General features: G+C 44.7%; 1 protein-coding gene across 4 annotated transcripts in view; it reads right to left on the bottom strand.

The window, feature by feature from the left end:
• PAK3 (p21 (RAC1) activated kinase 3) overlaps positions 1-18,313 on the bottom strand; it is a 153,433-nt gene that overhangs the window by 39,383 nt on the left and 95,737 nt on the right. For all 4 annotated transcript variants that reach the window (XM_075763619.1, XM_075763615.1, XM_075763616.1 and 1 more), the window contains one exon: positions 6,169-6,365. In XM_075763619.1, coding sequence (XP_075619734.1) covers positions 6,169-6,343 — 175 coding nt within the window. In that variant the 5' untranslated portion in view covers positions 6,344-6,365. The remainder of the gene's footprint in view (positions 1-6,168; positions 6,366-18,313) is intronic.

Here is an 18,313-nt window from a genome sequence, read left to right as displayed (position 1 = left end):
TCCCCATCCCCTTGGGGAGCGGCTGCATGGTGCTTAGCTGCCGGCTGGGGCAAACCCACGACATCGACAAACAGACCCAAGCTAACACACCACCAGCCTAACTGTCAAGCCCAGTTTGGGAAGGTCTAAGAAAGCGTTATTTCATCTTGGTTTTCTTCCACTCAGTGACACAGCTGCCAAAGTAAGCTGTTCATGAAGTAGCCTTCTTAGGCTATCTCTAACCAGTATGATTTCTATGATCAGTTCTTTTTTTCAAGTTTTCATATCTAGCAACTAACTCCTGTTTGACTTTGCTCTGTGGGTTCCTGCAGAAGCAAAGCGCCCAGGACATGCATGTGCATGCCTGTTTGCACGTGTGTCTTTTCACCAAGATGCTTTGAACCTGTTGTCAAACTCAGCCAAACGAGAGAGGAGAGGTCCTTTAATACAACCAGGTTCCTACAAGTTCTGTGAAAACAGGCAGCTCAGAAGACAAAGATCCTATCCTGTTCCTGCCTCCTCTCCAAGTAAAAGACTGAAGCAGCAGCTCTGTATCAGAAACCACAGAATCTGCACAGCAACAAGATCCCACAAATGCCATTGGAAAAGCTTTATTTGAGCTCTCAATTAACTAAGACATATAACCATAAAGCCTAGGCTTTATTAGTCTCCAGGAATTCCTTGTTTTTAAATCACTCCACCAGTATTCAGAGTGTGGAGAATCTTATTGAAGGAGACAGACTTGGAAGTCAGTCAATCTGCATATGTTTCTCATCTCCCTCCTATTTTAACACCTTTGAAAGTAACATCCCTTGTGGTCATCCATCTCCTGTGCTTTTTACTACTGACAAATCTCACTTCAGCCCATTTTTATTGATCCTGACAAAGAATGAGTGGAATAAAGGCTGAGAGAAGCTACCTTCACTCTCATGCATCAAGAATCCACGTTCAACAGAGGTTTCTCTGAAAAATGTTGACAATAATGACAGTTCTGGACGACTCCCAAACATGTAGCACAAACCCACGTGCAAATGTCTGTCCTGCTGGCAGGTACTTGAAATATTTGGCTTCCCTGGAGAACCAGCGTGCTCCAAGACTAACTACCATGTGGTTGAATAATACAGAACAGTGCTATCTGTAGGATCTTCTCTGGTGCCATCCGAGGGGAACTGCCATTCTACCAAACACATTTGTCATTTCAGTGGAAAAACGACATGCTAATGATTGGAACAGAACAAATATTAGTATTGCGAGTATGTGAGAGCTATTAACACAAACTCAGGAAATAAGACATGCGTAAAGCGCTCATGTAGAATACAAGGGTCACATCATCTTGCGTCTTTAAAGAAAGCGCTCTGCAGCCCAGGATCCCACCTCTCCTCTGCTGCCCTTCTCAGTTTAATGCGTGCCTGGTTTACATATTGTGGTCCTGAGCAGGCTTGCTCTATAGATCTGACGTGACGTGACTTCACGCTAACAGTTGTGAGAAACCCAGAGATATAGGAGAGGTTTATACCGTGCCTATCACAGCGGGACTCTATATCAGGATCTCTCAAGTCCAGTGTATCACCATTTATTAATGATAATATGAAAATGAAGACACGTGCCAGTTACACATCAGCAGGAGAGAAAGGAGCGGTTGTTCAGGTCCCGTCTTTGCGTTCCATATTCCCTCAGTGCAGCACCCGTGACAGCCATGCTACGCACATTAAAAACAGCCGGATGACGACAATTATGTGTGTGTCTTATTTCAAAAGCAAGTGTCCCCTTCTACCAATATCAACCAGAACAGAGCTTTGTGAAATCTATTTTCTGGCAAATCAATCTTCTAACATAAAGCACTACAATGCTCACAGACTTTTAAACAATATTTTCCTTTGGTGCTTTAGTATTATGTTTGCCAGCTTTATAAGTTTACCTAGGGGTCTCATCCAAAGGCTGAGCTCACCACGTGTCAGCACTGCTCCCAGCCTGGCTCTGCCTTTGCTCACAGATAGTAGCTCCATGAGGCCTCTCTTCGCACATCTTTCTTACTTTATCTTACAGCCTCCTTTACTTGGAAGATGGTCTGCTCTTCATAATTACAGTCTAGAGTATTTTGGATGTTTCTAATCCTTTCTCTGCATTGTTGCATTTATCCTCATTAAATAATTAACTGTCACCTTTTGTCTGTACACCCCTACACAATATTAATCAATGAATTATTTTCATTTAGCCTTCAGTAAAGATGGCAGCAATATATCAAATACAAATGCAAAGGCTTTCCCCCTTTTATCTTCAAGATGATATAGTTTAATTTTCAGGATAGATGTTGCCAGTTACAAGATGTCATCTCCGTTCAGCATATATAACTTTTTATTGTAGATAACAAAACTGGCTTCTCCTACCTCATCATTTGCAAGCAAATGCAGTGAAAATTAGATTTAAAGGATCATCAAATTCAGTTCAACACAACAGTCAAATCCAGAAGCGAAATAACGCATTACAGAAAACATTCCATCAACAGCAGCACTTGTCCATTCTAGGCCTCTCCCGCAGGGGCAAGTGTTCCAGCTCATTCCCCAAGATTTGGCTCATCTGCTTCACAGACCTCTGCCTACCAGACCACGGATGGAACCCTATGGTCCAAATGCTGATAAACTATAAATTAAATACAGAATTAACCATCTCCTTGCAACACCCTCACTCCTCCCCAGTCTAAAAACTTTAACACTTCTGTCTGTGCCCTGCAAGTCAAATCACTTCTGGTTTACATAAGCTGGCAAAATGATATGAAAAGGCATGACTTCTTTGAAGCAATGACTGACTGGATTCAGGGTTTTATACCGGACATTCCGATTTGATTTTTGTATAAATTCCCCTCACAATACACTCCTGCTGCGCAGCAGTTAGCTATGAGGGCCACCCACACCACCTCAGCAACTATTACAGATTAAAAGAGAACAAGGAAAGAGTTTTCTATCTGCATCACCACCATCATTAATATGTTAAAAGAGCAGTTGATTGGCAGAAAAACGTGACTCAGCTAAGCGGCAGCTTTTCTCCAGAGGGAGGAAGGGTTTGACCTCACACTTAGGCGTGTCCTCTTCATCTCATTCTGTTCCTCCCTTCCACTGTCACTCACGCTGTCCTCCCATCCTCCTTCCTGCTCTGATTGTCCTGTCCCACCCCAGCAGCCTTGTCCTTTTCTTTCTCCACCATTAATCCTAACCCCGCTGGGTTTTTCACCTTCCCTCTTTCCTTGTTTTTCTGTACAGGAGGCAATCAGATGACTAACGGTCAGGCTCTGCTCCCATCTCCAGCTAAGCTAAAGCAGTTTCGAGGGAAGTGATATTATTCACCCAGTAATCTTAACACGGATGTACTTCTTCAGCTGAAAGGCTTGTCTGAGCCGTGGTGGGCCCGCTCCCCTTTCCTTTCGTTAGGTTGAATGCTAGCACAGCAGTTACAGGTGGTTTAATGAAAGCAGAACAAGGCTATATCAAACAACCGGAAGAACACAAGTCATTTCTTTCTGCTCTCAATTCTCCTGAGGTAACAGCACTCTGCTGAAAGGAAACACTAATGCTATGAACTCCACCGTGGCTCCCATCACCTCATTACCTCCGAGGAAGGAAGGCCGATTTCACAGCTTCGGCACGGGGAACAGGTTCAGCTCCCTGTTCCGCACAGATTGCCCATGTCACACTGGAAATGTATTTCAGTTGTCTGGCCCCACAAAATGGGGTACCGTACCCCAGAGACAGGGGTGAGAGGAGCTATCAGGAACATAAGGTGGTCAGGAGCTTTGGGAAGGTGCAGGACACTAATGCCCAAGTGGCTTGTTTCAACTGTAGAAGCACAGTGGGGCCACAGAGCCATCAGTGGCTTGCCAAAACAAGGTTTTAGATACAGAAGCGCTCAAACCCTAACTGAAACCCCTACACTCTAACAGGAGAGCGACTGCAAAAGATTCCTGGTCCCCAAGCACAGCAGTACCGACACACACCGTTGCCTTAGAGAGAACACACCGTAGCATACCCATCCTCACATCCCTCCTGTCTGATGAGCAAATGAAAGAAAGAAATTCCTGCAGGTTCAGGCAGAAACACCCTGACATGCTGTTTTATTCACATTCTGTTTGCCAGTACCAGTGGTGGACTATGAATATAAAGTTGTGATGCTGCGAAGCACTGCATTAGATGATAGCAGCCGTATCAATCACCTTCTGTTTTATAAGCAGGACTCTCAAAAATGTGTCACTGAATCTGTGAAGCAAACACAGGCCAGCTGATACTCTGACCCACAAACCAAACCCGAGATGAAACCACCTCAAGGGGCTTGGCCAGCCAAGCTAAACTTCCTCCATTTATTATTTCACCCAACAAAATTAAGCTATAAATCTTAGCTTACATTCCCTCACAGTCACATTTAAAATCACGATACTCATATGTTTCCTAAGACTGCTGTGACTGGTAGTTAATTATATCTATTTTTAATGTCACTGATCATTTCCAGGAGGGGTTGTTCCTGGATCTCCCCGTTCCTGCATGCATTTCACACAGCAACTCCTACTTCAGAAATCCTCCCTTGGAGAGGGAGAATACCGTCCTGCTGGCAGTTAGGGGAAGAAGTCACCCAAGTCCTTTCAGGAATTAAACAAGCTGGGAGAGATTTTAATTTTTGGCCTTTAAAAAAGAATCAATTGAAAATTAATTTTTCCTCCCAGCAGGGGACATTTTGGGAAGCACCCTGCAGGAGCGAACCGGCCAGTTCTGCCTCAGTCACAGCCTTCATGCGAGAGAAGCCATCAGGTCTGCTCCTGCCTGAGGGGAGGAATGGGGCTGACATTGTGCCTTCTACTGCCTGCAAGGAGTTTTGAACGCCCGACTGCCTCCAGCTGCTCCACATGAGCTGTGGAAAAGACTTGTGAATGGGGCAGTCAGCAGCACTGGTGAGATGGAGCTCCAAGGGAACGACCATAGTTCCACAGTTCTGAGCTGTCCTTGGAGGAACACACCAAAGGTGGAATCCCTTGTGAAATCCAGCTGGATTTCATGCTGCTGATCACAACCCTTTGAGCCCAGCATTTCAGCCAGTTTTCAGTCCACTTGCTGTCCACTTATCTAGACTGTACTTCATCAGTTTGTCTGTGAGGATGCTACAGGAGGCTGTGTTGAACACCTTACTAAAGCAGAAATAACACCCACTGCTCTTCCTTCACCATCAAGCCTGTCGTCTCATGGTAGAAGGCTGCCAGTATGGTTCAGCATGAATTCCCCTTTGTAAATCTGTGCCGACTCTTCCTGATCACATTCTTTTCCTTCGTTTGTGTGGAAAGGGTTTCCAGGAGGATTTGCTCCACTAGCTTCCCAGGGACCAAGGTGAGGCTGACTGGCCTGTAGTTCCCCAGATCCTCCTTCTTAAAGACAGAATTGACATCTGCTTTTTTATGGTCATCAGGAACATCCCCCTGTCACCATAACCTCTCAAAGATAATGGAGAGGCCTTGTCGTGACATCAGCCAGCTCTCTCAGCACTTGTGGGCGCAGCCCATCAGTTCCCATGGCATTACAAAAAAAGAAGATCCCTTCCCTTAATTCTGTAAATACACTAACTCAAACCACATTCCCTTCTGCAAATGCATTTCAAAGAATGCAACTGAAATGCTGTTTCCTGCATATTTAAAAGACTCTCTTGCTGTAACCACACCTAGCAGAGTTTAAATCAAGCCATTCTGCATCCACTCTCACTGCAAAAGCAACAAGCAAGAGCCTTGCTCCTGTCCCTAGAATGTAAGTGCATTAAAAAGACCCCCAAAAATGTCAGGCATATTGCCTGCTCGCTTCTGCAAATGTATTTTCAAAAGTACGCAACTTCACCTCTGTTTTTACTGCAAATTCACAGCAAAATCTAAAGGAAAGGATTCCACAGCTTAACTATAGTTATTTTTAAAAGGCAAGCAGCACAACACGTGCACATTTTACTGGCTTTTCAAAGACAGAAAGTAACTGACTGAACACCTCCTCCTCCTCCTCCTCTTTTGAAACATGTTACTAGAGTAATTGGAACAGAAGGCTTTGGAAGGACTTTACCATGTTCTGCAACTGAAACAGAAAGAAAACAGTGGCAGAAAGTAAACAGGGCAACCAACAACCAACAGAAAGCAAACAGCGGTGTAGCCACCCATTCGCACTGCTGATACTTTACTTTTATCCCCTCCTCCCGGGAAGATGGAGCGAAGCCTGGCTTTCTTGTTCTTCTCCTCAGGGGCCATGGGGAGCGGTTTTGAACTGTGGTTTAGTGCTGAAGAATCGCGATTGTTGCTGTTCATTCTCAACGGTGGGGCTGGAGGTTTCTCTTCAATATCCAGACTATCGGACATCTTCAGCAGCCCTCACAGCCTCCTGCAAAAGCAGAACAGAAAGCATGCCTGTCAAGTAAGGATGCCAAGGCTGGTGTCCTGAGGAGCAAAGAGGGCAAGAAAAGCCTTCTGGTGGAATAAGGAAGCTTTTTATTAGAATTTTGCTCTGAGTAAGGTAACTGCTGGTTGCTATAAATAAATGCAGTGGCAAATTCCTAAAAATCACTGTATTACCATTAAAATCAAGCTTTTTTTAATCCCTGTTAATTTTTTATTTACAACATTTTTCCTGTAGTTGTTTACAATCCAAATTTTCCTCCAAAACCAGACTTCCACACAGAATTTAAATGATTTACTGAAACTACCTGGTATCGTAGTGAACCATTTTTTTATGATGTAAGAAACAAAGTGCATGTCAGGAGGATATGGATAGCAAGCGTTAAGATCTCCGTTTCCTCCCTGTGTTTGGAGAGGGTTTAGTCCTGGGAGTGTTGGGCTTCAAAAGGCATGATCTTCCCAAAGGAAATTCATCCAGAAGTACAAATTAAAAACTTACTTGCACATAAAAATGAGCAACACGTTTGGTTTAAAACCAATTAAAACCTAAGCAGGAAAATGATCACATCTTGCAAACAATTAAAGTCTTTCTCTTTCCGTCCTGCTACCACACAGGCCTGTTACCGGAGGGTTGTTTGTGGCACGGCTTTGAATAACAGCACCATGAAGTCCCAAGGACGGTACATCAGCAAGCAGCAGACACGTATGGTCTTTTGTTGACCGCTAAGAACAGAGGTACTGATGTACGGACAAAAATACCCAGAAATTGTTACAAAACTTTCAGAAGTTGGGAAAACACAGGGCAGGTAAGACTTTTCAAATTCCTCATCTTTCTAGTGTATCTTAAATATTAAAATTCAAATCTGGATTAAGCAGCTGGTTTAATAAACACCCAATGCTTGGTAAAATGAACTGTTTCAAGACCTGAAAATAGAGTATGATTTCAGACAGATCAGATGTGATGTGGGCTATACTGCATATTTTTAAAGGTTACAATTCTACAAGCACCTTGCCTTCCAACCCCTCTAAAATCAATGTGGCTCCTTTTACGGAAGGCACGTGTAGACCACTGTGCATGTGTTACGGATCTCTCCTCGTGCCGATTCACAGATAACACAAGTTACTGCAATCATCAGCTACTCTCTTCAATTTAAAATGAAGCAACTTATGTTTTTCAGCTGTGGAAGTCGCAGGGATTTTTCAGATGACTGTCACACAAAGAGGTCTTGAAGCTCAATGGGTAACAGCATTGCTGCTCTCGCTGCGGTCACATAAAACTGTCACCGTTGAGAGTTTTTGGGGTTGTTTGGTTGTGGTTTTGGGGGTTTTTTTTGGTTTGGGGTTTGGTTTTTTTTTTTTTCCCCAAGAGCCAAGGTTAATGTTTTCAACAATTGCATTTATTCTGATATAGCTGGAATTTTGCCAGGATTTCCAGCTGATATATTAATAGGGGATAATCAAATTCACATTGCCTTAACTGACAATACCTTCCACGTAAAAACTAAATGACCAACTGAAACCTTTAGAGATGCTGTTTTTCATGACACGGGCATTTTAGCCTTTGTTACTATTTTCAAGTTACCACACATAAAACAATCACTTTTTTGATTATTTGACTTACACTTTTAATTTCAGCTAAATGAGATCCCAAAAAGCCAAATCTGAGATTGAAAGCATCTGCCCAGTGACAAGAACAATAAATGAAATATACCATCATGTGTCTGTTTTGCACTGATCCTTGGGTCCACAAAGTAGAGTCCCTGAACATCTGGATCCCCAAGGGACCCCAGGGAGCCATCGAGGGTCACCCAGTTGAAAACCCTATCAACAGCTGGCCCCAGCCCTCTCCCTGGTACATACAGCATGAAGCAGTGATCCTGGAGATCTTGATTCACAAACATGCACCTAGAAGATGTTCCTGACCCCAGCTGGTCACCTCCATTGGGGAACAGTTTGTATGAGCATCCTTCCCAGCTGACGACTTCAACTGGTTTGTGTTAAATTAGTGATCTCAGCTACTCCGGCATATTTTGCCTGCAGCAAATTAGGAAGAGCTCACACAATTACTCCAGTGGTAGATGAATATGGTGTTCACCAGCCAAAGAGGATGTCTGCTCCTAGGCTCAAGCCCTTTGTGAACTGCCAGACCTTCCCTACACCATGGAGTTGCTCACCTCCATCTGTATTCTGCACAGGTAATACTGAACCACAGGCAGCCGCCGACCAGGTGCTGTTCCCTATAGCTTAGCCTTCAGGCCTAGGAGCGTGGAAAAGATCACGCGCTCTTAGCTGATGAAGTCATGTATTGGAAGCAGCTGTCAGACACAAAGATGTTTTGTCACTTGGAACACACCACCTGGGGAAGCACAGCAGCGATCCTTCACAGAGACCAGCGGTCCCCAGCATGGGCCCAATCCCCACCGGAGGGCTCTGCCAACAGATCCCAGCTGCCCGGGTGGAGATCTACTGGGTGACCTGCTCTGGTGATGGAGGAACACGGCCCACCCTCCTATGGAAGCACATACATAGGCAATAACATGCTTTATATCACCAAGGAATAGCTGTAATTGTGCCCAGGCTAGGGCTTATGCTGATCTAAATTTCAAGTACAGACTAGCCTGTTTACCTAGAGAACTAAATGCTTTCGTAGATTTAGGTCAAACAGTTAACATCAGTAATCTTTGTGATTTCTATCCTGAAATGCAGAAAGTTTTCCAGAAATGAGAAAAAAAGGAAAAAAAAAAAAGGGCCAGTGACAAAAACTACTGTAAGGTAACAGGGAGCACTACATGTGCCGTGGGTGTAACTGCACGGTGCCCAGGTATTGCTGCACAAGGAAGCGCGAGGGAGTTCCCAGGTTACGAAGCCCAACAGAGACATCCAGACACGGCTCCTGTCCCTCCGGCAATTCGAGCTTTCGGCCACACAGGCGTTTATTTTCTCTTTAACCCACCTACAGATACTTTTCCAGTGCCAAAGACAGCCTGCACTCCCGGAGATCACTGGCGTGAGGCTGACCACAGAAGCATCGAGGCACGTTTTCAGCTTGTTATCAAAAGCAAGACGGTTATTCTGTGAAGTCCATTATAGGGCACAAAGTTTCAGCTGTCCCTCAGAATGGGACAACTGTATCTGCCACTGTATCTATTTGTAAACAATGCCAGTTTGCTGAAATAGGTCCTCCCATGGGATTTCATTCCACAAAGAATACTATTAACGGTTTCTGGCCCAATTTGCCTATGATGTAATTATTTCCAAGATTTTGAAAGGAACACTATATTTTGTTCAGAGCTGTTTCAGGCTTGGTTTCAAGAACTGTACAAAGCTCTTTTATTCACTTCTAAACCAGAAAAAAAAGGAAAGAAAAAAAGGAGGAGGAAGATAGCCTAAAAGGTTCAACGGTTGATATTAACTTTCTAAAGCCGGTCTAAATAAAAACTAAAGCAAACCACAAGGCAATACGCACCAAGAGACTTACAATTTATGGTTCTCCTGATCAGAGCCCATCTGCTCCTCCATTCATTCTAATTTTGGGAATTTCCACGTACGACTGCATCACGACAAAAGTACATTCACTATCGCTTAAGACTTCAAATTTTAAGTGTTTTGCACTGATTCACTCCAGCCTTAACTTGGACAAAACCTCAAAAGAATGGAGGGCCAGCAAGACATATTCAGCTCAGAAACTTTTCAGGTTTCCATTGCAGAGAAGTGTCAGCAGGATTGATAGCCCAAGTCAAACTCTATCCTGTGGCCAGTTTTTCCTGTCATAAAAACAAGTCCTTGGTCCTGCTAGTCTTGTTCTGCATAGGAAGACCCCATCCAAAACCACCTTCTGTTATTAGAAAGGATTATGCCATATCCACATATTCAAACAGTCAAATTCTGGCGTCTCTCTTTTTTTGTTGTTAGGGCTTTGTTGTTTTGTGTTTGTTTGTTTGTTTTTTAAATAAAAGGATATTGATAAGATTGGAAGGTCAAAAGACTTGACATTGGGAAGCATTTCTTTACTGAGAGGATGGTCAAACACCAGAACAGGCTTCCTAGAGAGGCAGTCAATGCCCCAAGCCTGTCATCTGGACAGTGCCCTTAACAACATGCTTTAACTTTTGGTCAGCCCTGAATTGGTCAGGCAGTTGGACTAGATGATCCTTGGGGGTCCCTTCCAACTGAGATATTCTATTCTATTCTAAAAGCTAATTATCTTTCTTGCAAATATGAGGGTCACCAAGAATTCCATTCTTTGGAGATTACCTTTCAAAACAAAATGCTTTCACTGCTGTCATCATCTGACAAACCAGCAAGCATACAATGAAGCACTCCTAGAAAACTCTTAGCAAAACGGTGCATTTGGCCTGATTATAAGATGGGGTTTGTACCCTTTTTACCATGCCCAGAAATGATAACCTCATCAAGAATTCTATAGTGTTGCAGCAGTACCAGTTCCTGCCTCCCAGAAATAATCTCTGCTACCTCATCCCCTTCATACACCTCTTGTTCGTACAGACACAAGTCTCTCCACTCAAAACACACATTGCTTTTGCGAGTTTTGCTCCCAGGCTACCTTGCTCCCTGTAACGCTGTCTCAACTCGACATGCAAGGTGTTGATGGTTGCGTTCTTCCCTGGAGAGAAACGGCCATAAAACTTCCATTTCTTTGGCGCAAGATGAATTCCCAAGTCTCTGACTTCATGCTGACTAAGTTTCTATGCAGCATTACAAGAAGCACATAATCCACTGAAGACCTTCTCCCAAAGAAACTGTTGAAAGCAAACCCCTCAACAAGACAAAACAAACCCTCCAATTCCCACCTGTATCAGAATTACAGATTCTAGTAGAACAATGTTGAAGTAACATACTCCATGCCCAAAGGATCGCAAAATCCACAGGACCCTGACTAAAGGGAAGGGAGCAGTTCCAGGGTCTCCGAGTTAATATTCCACAGTCCCCGTGAGCTCAGGGAGACACCATGGCATTGGTTTACACTCCTGTCACATCTTTTAGAGTCCTCCTGCAGCCCTGAGCGCTAGAGAGCAAATTTAAAAAAAGCAGAACTGAGATTGCAGAATAATTCTGCAGCAGACGAGATCCTGGTAAACCCTGCACGCAGACCTGTGAAACGCTGTGCCCCGCTTCTGCGCACTGCTACGACACAGCTACCAGAGCACTTTACGATACCACAGCAGAGCTGAGAGCCACCCAGGTTGTCAGCAAGGATAGCTTTTGGAAGAGGCCAGCCTGCGCTCGCCAAGAGGATGGAGTGCACAATCAACAGGATTTTCCTCATCGCAGTCCTCAAAGACCCCATTAGTACAACCAAGGCAGTGCTGGTAACCCTTCTAAAAGAAATTCTAAGATAATAGCATATGTGCAACAAAAAGGATAGATACCAAATAACTACTTAGTTTCAAAGAAAATGCCTTTCAATGCCCATTGGCTTTAAGGAAGCATTTAAAGAAACAGACTGTTGTACCAAAATACAAAAGTGTATTCGAGTATGTCAGCTAGGGCTTCACTGCCAAGTGGCAAAAGCTGAAATTAAATTCTCCGCCAGGTCAGTTGCTTCTACACAACTATTACAGGGTTATAGAAGACGATCCAACATCGTTCCCCCCCCCCTCCTTTCCAATCACCAGTTTTGTTAAGTGTAAAGACAAACACTGACTTTAAATATACGGCATTCAGCTTCTCCATGACTCAATTCCCCCTTTGCAAAAGCCTGTCTTATAATATTTTTGCATCTAGTTCCTGCCAAGCTAGGGAGAGGAGAGGAAGGAAGATATTTGAAGCACCCAAATGTCTTCAAAACAACACACAGAGAAAAAAAATTAGTTCAATTCAGTTCAAGTTTAGAGCAGAATCTCATGCTGGGCCTTTATCCCAGTAAGCTCTTCACCCCTGTGTATCTGGGGAATACTGTTTGTAGATAGAGCTTGGATAGCTTTCTTAGGTTAGTCACGTTATTTCAAAGTCTGCGGCATTCAGACATGACTGGTTCCAATTAAACCTCACAAAGAGTATCCTGTTTGCAGAGACACTGGTGTTCATTTTCAAAGCCTCAGAGATACTATTGCAGCTTGTGATGCAGCAAAACTATTTCTAAGATCCCTTGACTGGAAGGAGCCATGCCAATTTTCAGGCAGCAGCTTTGCAAACGTAACTTGAAGATGCAATGCTCACTCTTTGTTTATAAATATACTTCCTGCAAAAAGGTATTTTATTACTTAGTTATATGGGCCAAATCCTGCTCCCAGTGATACTCATCCATTTCCCAGAAATCAATGGTGATGTAACTGAGACGGATTCTCTCTAGATATTGAGTACTGAGACACTCTGTTAAGTACTATCTGAAGGTATTTATACAGTACTTCCCAGCCCAGTTGCCGAAGAACTCTATCTGCTTTTCTACATCTGCATGTTTACTCCCAGTTTCCTTAAAGTTCATTTGAAAGAGCAGCCCGTTAGTTGTAGAGAATGGATGCAGTCATGATGATGTGAAGGATCTTTACTCTCTTCTCTGCCAAACTTGGTTAAGTTAAAATACAACACGGATGCCTTTTTGATAAAAAAAAGGGCCATATTCAGCATCAGCTGAAGCAGACACACCTCTGCCTGGGCACTCAGGGTGCAGGAATGCCCCAGGGCAGCCCGTGCTCCGCTGCTTCCACCCCTGGGGCTGCAGACTGGGGCCAGCTCTGCAGGCAGGGCAGACGCAGCCAGGGTGCCTCCGTGCCTTTGGCAGCAAAGGCGTCTTTCTGGGACCTCCCTCACATCCACGTGTTGCAAAACAACGGCTGCGTCCCTTCTTCGTACAGCCCTGAAAAAAAGGCAGCATTCACACAAACTGCAGAAGGAATTAGAACCCTAGAAACCATAACACTAACGCTTCGCTTTCATACTGCCTTTCCTACAACTGTCTCAAAGCACAATACAAACATTCCCCAATTAAGCCTCCCCATTCCCCTCACAGGCAGGTAAACATGCTCCGAGCTGAACAAATTATTCAAACTGAGTAATTTCTTTGATGAATGTACTCTCTGTTTCTGTTTGCAAACACCCTGTCAGCAGCTTATGAGTTCCTCCAATATATTAATTTATTCAGAAGTTATCCTCTGAAACTTGCTAAAAGTAACTTCTGGCCTCTGAACTAGTTGTTCATAAGCAGCTCCCTGTGTGGAGGGGATATTTTGAATTCAGGTTGTATCCAAGGAAAACTACCCAGGTCACAAGGACTTGCAACTGCTTGTTTTCTGAGATGGGATAAACAAGCTTCTGTTAGGAATTGTGGCATTAAGAGTTTTACTAAGTGACTTACTAATCATAGACTCATAAACTAGTTTGGGTTGGAAGAGACCTTAAAGCCCACCTAGTTCCAACCCCCTGCCATGGGCAGGGACACCCTCCAACTAGCCCAGGTTGCCCAAAGCCCCATCCAGCCTGGCCTTGAACACTGCCAGAGAGCCAGGGGCAGCCACAGCTTCTCTGGGCAACCTGTGCCAGGGCCTCAGCACCCTCACAGGGAAGAATTTCTTACTAATATCTGATCTAAATCTCCCCTCCTTCAGCTTCAGGCCATTCCCCCTTGTCCTGTCACTCCATGCCCTTGTAACCAGTCTCTCTCCAGCTTTTCTGTAGGCCCCTTCAGGTACTGGAAGGCCGCAATAAGGTCTCCCTGGAGCCTTCTCTTCTCCAGGCTGAACAGCCCCAGCTCTCTCAGCCTGTCTCCATAGCAGAGGTGCTCCAGTCCCTTGATCATCTCCGTGGCCTCCTCTGGACTCACTCCAACAGCTCCATGTCTGTCTTGTCCCGGGGATCCCTGAGCTGGATGCAGTACTGCAGGTGGGGTCTCACCAGAGCGGAGTAGAGGGACAGAATCCCCTCCCTCGACCTGCTGGTCACGCTGCTGGTGATACGGCCCAGGACACAGTTGGCTTTCCGGGCTGCCAGCACACATTGCCAGCTCATGTTGAACTTCTCATCAATCAACACCCCCAAGTCCTTCTCCTCAGGGCTGCTCCCAATCCATTCTCTGCCCAGCCTGTAGTTGTGCTTGGGATTGCACCAACCCACATGCAGTACCTTGCACTTGGCCTTGCTGAACTTCAATAATGGTTTAAAAGTCACTCTTGACAGTGCACTTGCAGTGATAGTGTCAAAAAATAAATACAGAAAGGATGTGAATGCAGTAGCTGTGAATTTAATGATTTTGACTAAGTATTTCTTCAAATTTAAATTATTATGTCCTTTCTCTGGACCTCAAGAGCCACCCAGTCAAATTGCCAAGAGCTGGGAATGGACTGAAGCAGTGGAGCTTGTCACAACCAATGAAAGTAACCTGCAAACATTTCCCTCCCCCCCCCTTAATTTACATTGGATAGCATTTCTCAGTAAATGGCCTTCAAGGATCTCTCCTCTTCAAACGCTCAGTTTGCCTATCTAACTACATTTCTTTCCACAATTCCTTCTCTGCAAACTGCCAATGTAGCCACAGGCAACACTTCACAAAATGCATCTGACCGTCATCTCTCAACACCCTCCAGCCCACCCTCTTTAAGCGCCTCTTCCCACATGGTGGAAACTCGCTGCAGACTCCCAATACCCAGTACCTGCTCCCACTACAAAATCTTCACGGCTCCTCACACAGTTCCACTTTTCCAAGTGCAGCAAGTATTGGGACTTGCCCAGGTTTTAGGAGAGAACCTCTCCCTTTCCCTCTCTGCACAAAGCCACGGCTCTTCAGGCTGTGGTCCCTAGAAGCAAAACATGGGATTATTTTTGCACCACTAAAGCCAGTGATGTTTAAAGTTAGGTGTATATTTAAGGGCTGTGCTTAATCAGTGCATAATGTAGGAGATAACATGAACAAGGACACTGAGGCTTCAGCATGGCTACGAGACACCATGAAAGACAAACCGGAGAGAGCAGGAGTCCTTCTCCACCCCGCCGCGATGGGGCTGAGCCCTAGAGCACACCCCTAGCCCAACATATTTTCTTTGTGGGTGTTTTTTAATCACATCAAAACAAAAGCAATCCGTTCAAACTGCGCTCACGCCGGGATCCTGGCCGCTCACTAAACTGCTTGAGCTTTGGGATGGTTACATGACCTGGGAGGGGAAGAAGTCTGTGTACAGAGGGTGTGGGGCAGCTTTCCACATGAAACCTTGTCCAGGCATTCAGTAATTAAACCTCGTAGCAGCACAGCGAGCAAAGGAAATATACTCCTACGGGTTACATTAAGGGAGCACCTCGCAGCACCACAGCATCAAAAGATGGCCTGCAAAGTGGTTGCCAAACCACTGAACGCATGCAGTCACGTAACAGAAAGAAGCAAATGAAATGTGGAAAGGAGGAGTAGGGGTAGTAAGCGTACGTTCAAGGCTCTGCTGCCAGGAAAGCCCCTGTGGTAACCCTATGTCAGGCAGCCTCTCAGTCATCATTATTTTAAAAACTCAATGGTATATAGATTTTAAAATCATTCCGAAACACACTTTTAGGTAACTATTTTTGATAGGCAAAATGACTTCACTTCGTAGGGCAAAGGTATGGACACATCATACCCTGATGATGCGGCAAAGCTAGCTGGGTCACTAGGACACTTCTGCCACTCAGAGAGAGCAAGCGGAGAGCTTCCACCCCTCTGGCTGCCTTGGGAAGAGCCACCAGCACCTCTACCCGCTCGTACCCAATCCCATACAGCTACACGGGTATTTTTGTCATGGTTTTTTGAATCATGGTTTGAAACAAAAAGATTGTGCTCTAAGCCATTGAATCTGCAGACATGCTTAGACTGCCAGAGCAATGGACACTCCAGAAGGAGCTGAAAAAGGAAAAAAAGAAGGATACCAAAATGAGGTGGAAGCTCCCAGAACTATCTCCATGGGGCCACAGCATTTTTCCCCCCTTGTTTTTTTTTTTCTTTTAATGTAATGGGAAACACTTTTCTGATAGGAAATAATGAAAAAATACCTAGAAAAGGCATTCATATCCAAGAGGAAACCCGAAAAATCTTACCACTCTCTCTTTTGCTTTTTATTTATACAACTGAAAGGCTCCACAAAGCAAAAAAGGATGTCTCAATTCAACTGTGCCTATCAAATATCCCACATTCCACAGGACTGCATCCCTTGCCTTTTTCTACACATGAAAGCATCTGTGTGAAATAAAGTGCAGACTTAAACCATTTCAGGTAGACTGAAATAATTCTCCATATGGACGTTATTATTCCTAGCTAAGAGCTTAAGCCTCAGGTTCACTTTTGCTCTCTAGGAGTCGTCAAATGTAAACCAAGAAAAGCTACTTATTGGAGACACCAACATCACAACTGCAGCAATAAAAAAATTTCATGACCTTAATAGCCAAGACAAATTGAGTTCTAATTTGAGTTAGCAACTTGAAGTCAGTGCTGAAGCAGTGTCCAAGATCAGGTACGAGAAGGCAGCCCCTACTGCAAGCTACATATGGAGGCACAGTTACAAGCAATCCGCTTGCTGTGGCTTAACGAGTCCTTTGAGCGTGGCAACAAAGCCTGCCCATGCCCTTTCCCACTTGCATCCTGGAAGTGATTTAAATGCTTTCTAACTGACAATTAAAATGGACCAGTCACTACCCCAACTCAACCGACCGGCTGTAATCCTTCGGGCACAGCAAGGCTCTGTAACCCATGTTGCTGGATTTTTTTGTAGGTTCCCAGTCAACCTGAGTACAGAGTAAAAGGATCTATGCTCTTCAGACATCGTCTGTTTCTGGTACAAAACAGCATTCACACTGGGAAGCCTTACAGCAATGTCTCTGCAGTGGCTGGACCACAGCGCTGTGATTATATTAGTTCTGCTGGAGAAAGGCAAGGCCCCAAAGCGATCCAGGGAACCCAAATTTGAGCTTGGTCCTTACAGCAACAGTTAGAGTGCAACAGCACCCGGACACTTGAAACATTAATCTGACAGCGTTTGCACAACACCCATATTTATATGGCGGGGACCTCACTACCGTTGCGTTCAAAAGATCACAATTGTTGGAACTGAGGACAAGAATTTCACGCCTTCTCTCACCTTCTCTGGTGAAGAGGTGTTAAAGGTGAATCTACACTAGCCTAGTAAGATACCAGACTATCACGCATGCTTCGCCTATACCTGAGAAATACCCCAGGAAAAATCACGCTGTGGTACTGCATCAATGCAAAGGTCTCTTATTTTACACATCACACGCGTCCCTTTCTGCAGGAAAAGATACAAAGCTCCCTTACACCAATATATCTGGAACCATATAAGGGCAAAGTCATCACTTCATACTGGCAGGAAGACACTGTTTTATTCTGTCGACACAGCTTCAGGATGTGCAGGTTGAACTGCCAGTTCTTCCACCGGCCTTGGACGGTTTGGGAGTCTCCTTACCACGTTCTCCTACCTTTATCCATTCTTCCTCACTTCTTGTGCCTCTACTGCACGTGCCTTCGGGTACAGGGTTTGTCTCCAACTCACGGGCGCAGCACCGCAGACTGGTCTGTGCCTACGCTTTCAGCACAGCAACACACGTTCACCCACCAACTCCACCGTTTGCACCATCTTAAAATGGCCCTGGAGCATCCCGAGGCAGAGACCTGAGGTCTGTTTGACACAGTCTGCTCTGTGGCAGCAGGGGAAAGGCTGACAGCACTACGAACTGACAGCACTACGAACCACCAGCACAGGAGCTTGGATTTGGCCACTCTCAAGCAGAGTTTTGATCCCCAGGCTAAAAACCAGTGATATGGGGCAGAGCAGTCACCAGTCACAGGGTCTGGCAGATGTTGAGCTTGCTTTCATCCCTGGTCTCTCTCTTACCACGTAAACAATACCAAAGGAAGCCTCTTCGTGCTTGGGCTTCCATAATAAAAATTCTATATATAAAAAAGTCCTTGAGTTCATACTTTTCGGGCACCTAAACTCCTACTGAACT

The sequence above is a fragment of the Balearica regulorum genome, chromosome 11 (assembly GCF_011004875.1).
Source record: "Balearica regulorum gibbericeps isolate bBalReg1 chromosome 11, bBalReg1.pri, whole genome shotgun sequence".
NCBI lineage: Eukaryota > Metazoa > Chordata > Aves > Gruiformes > Gruidae > Balearica > Balearica regulorum.
This window is presented reverse-complemented; position numbering and strand designations above follow the sequence as displayed.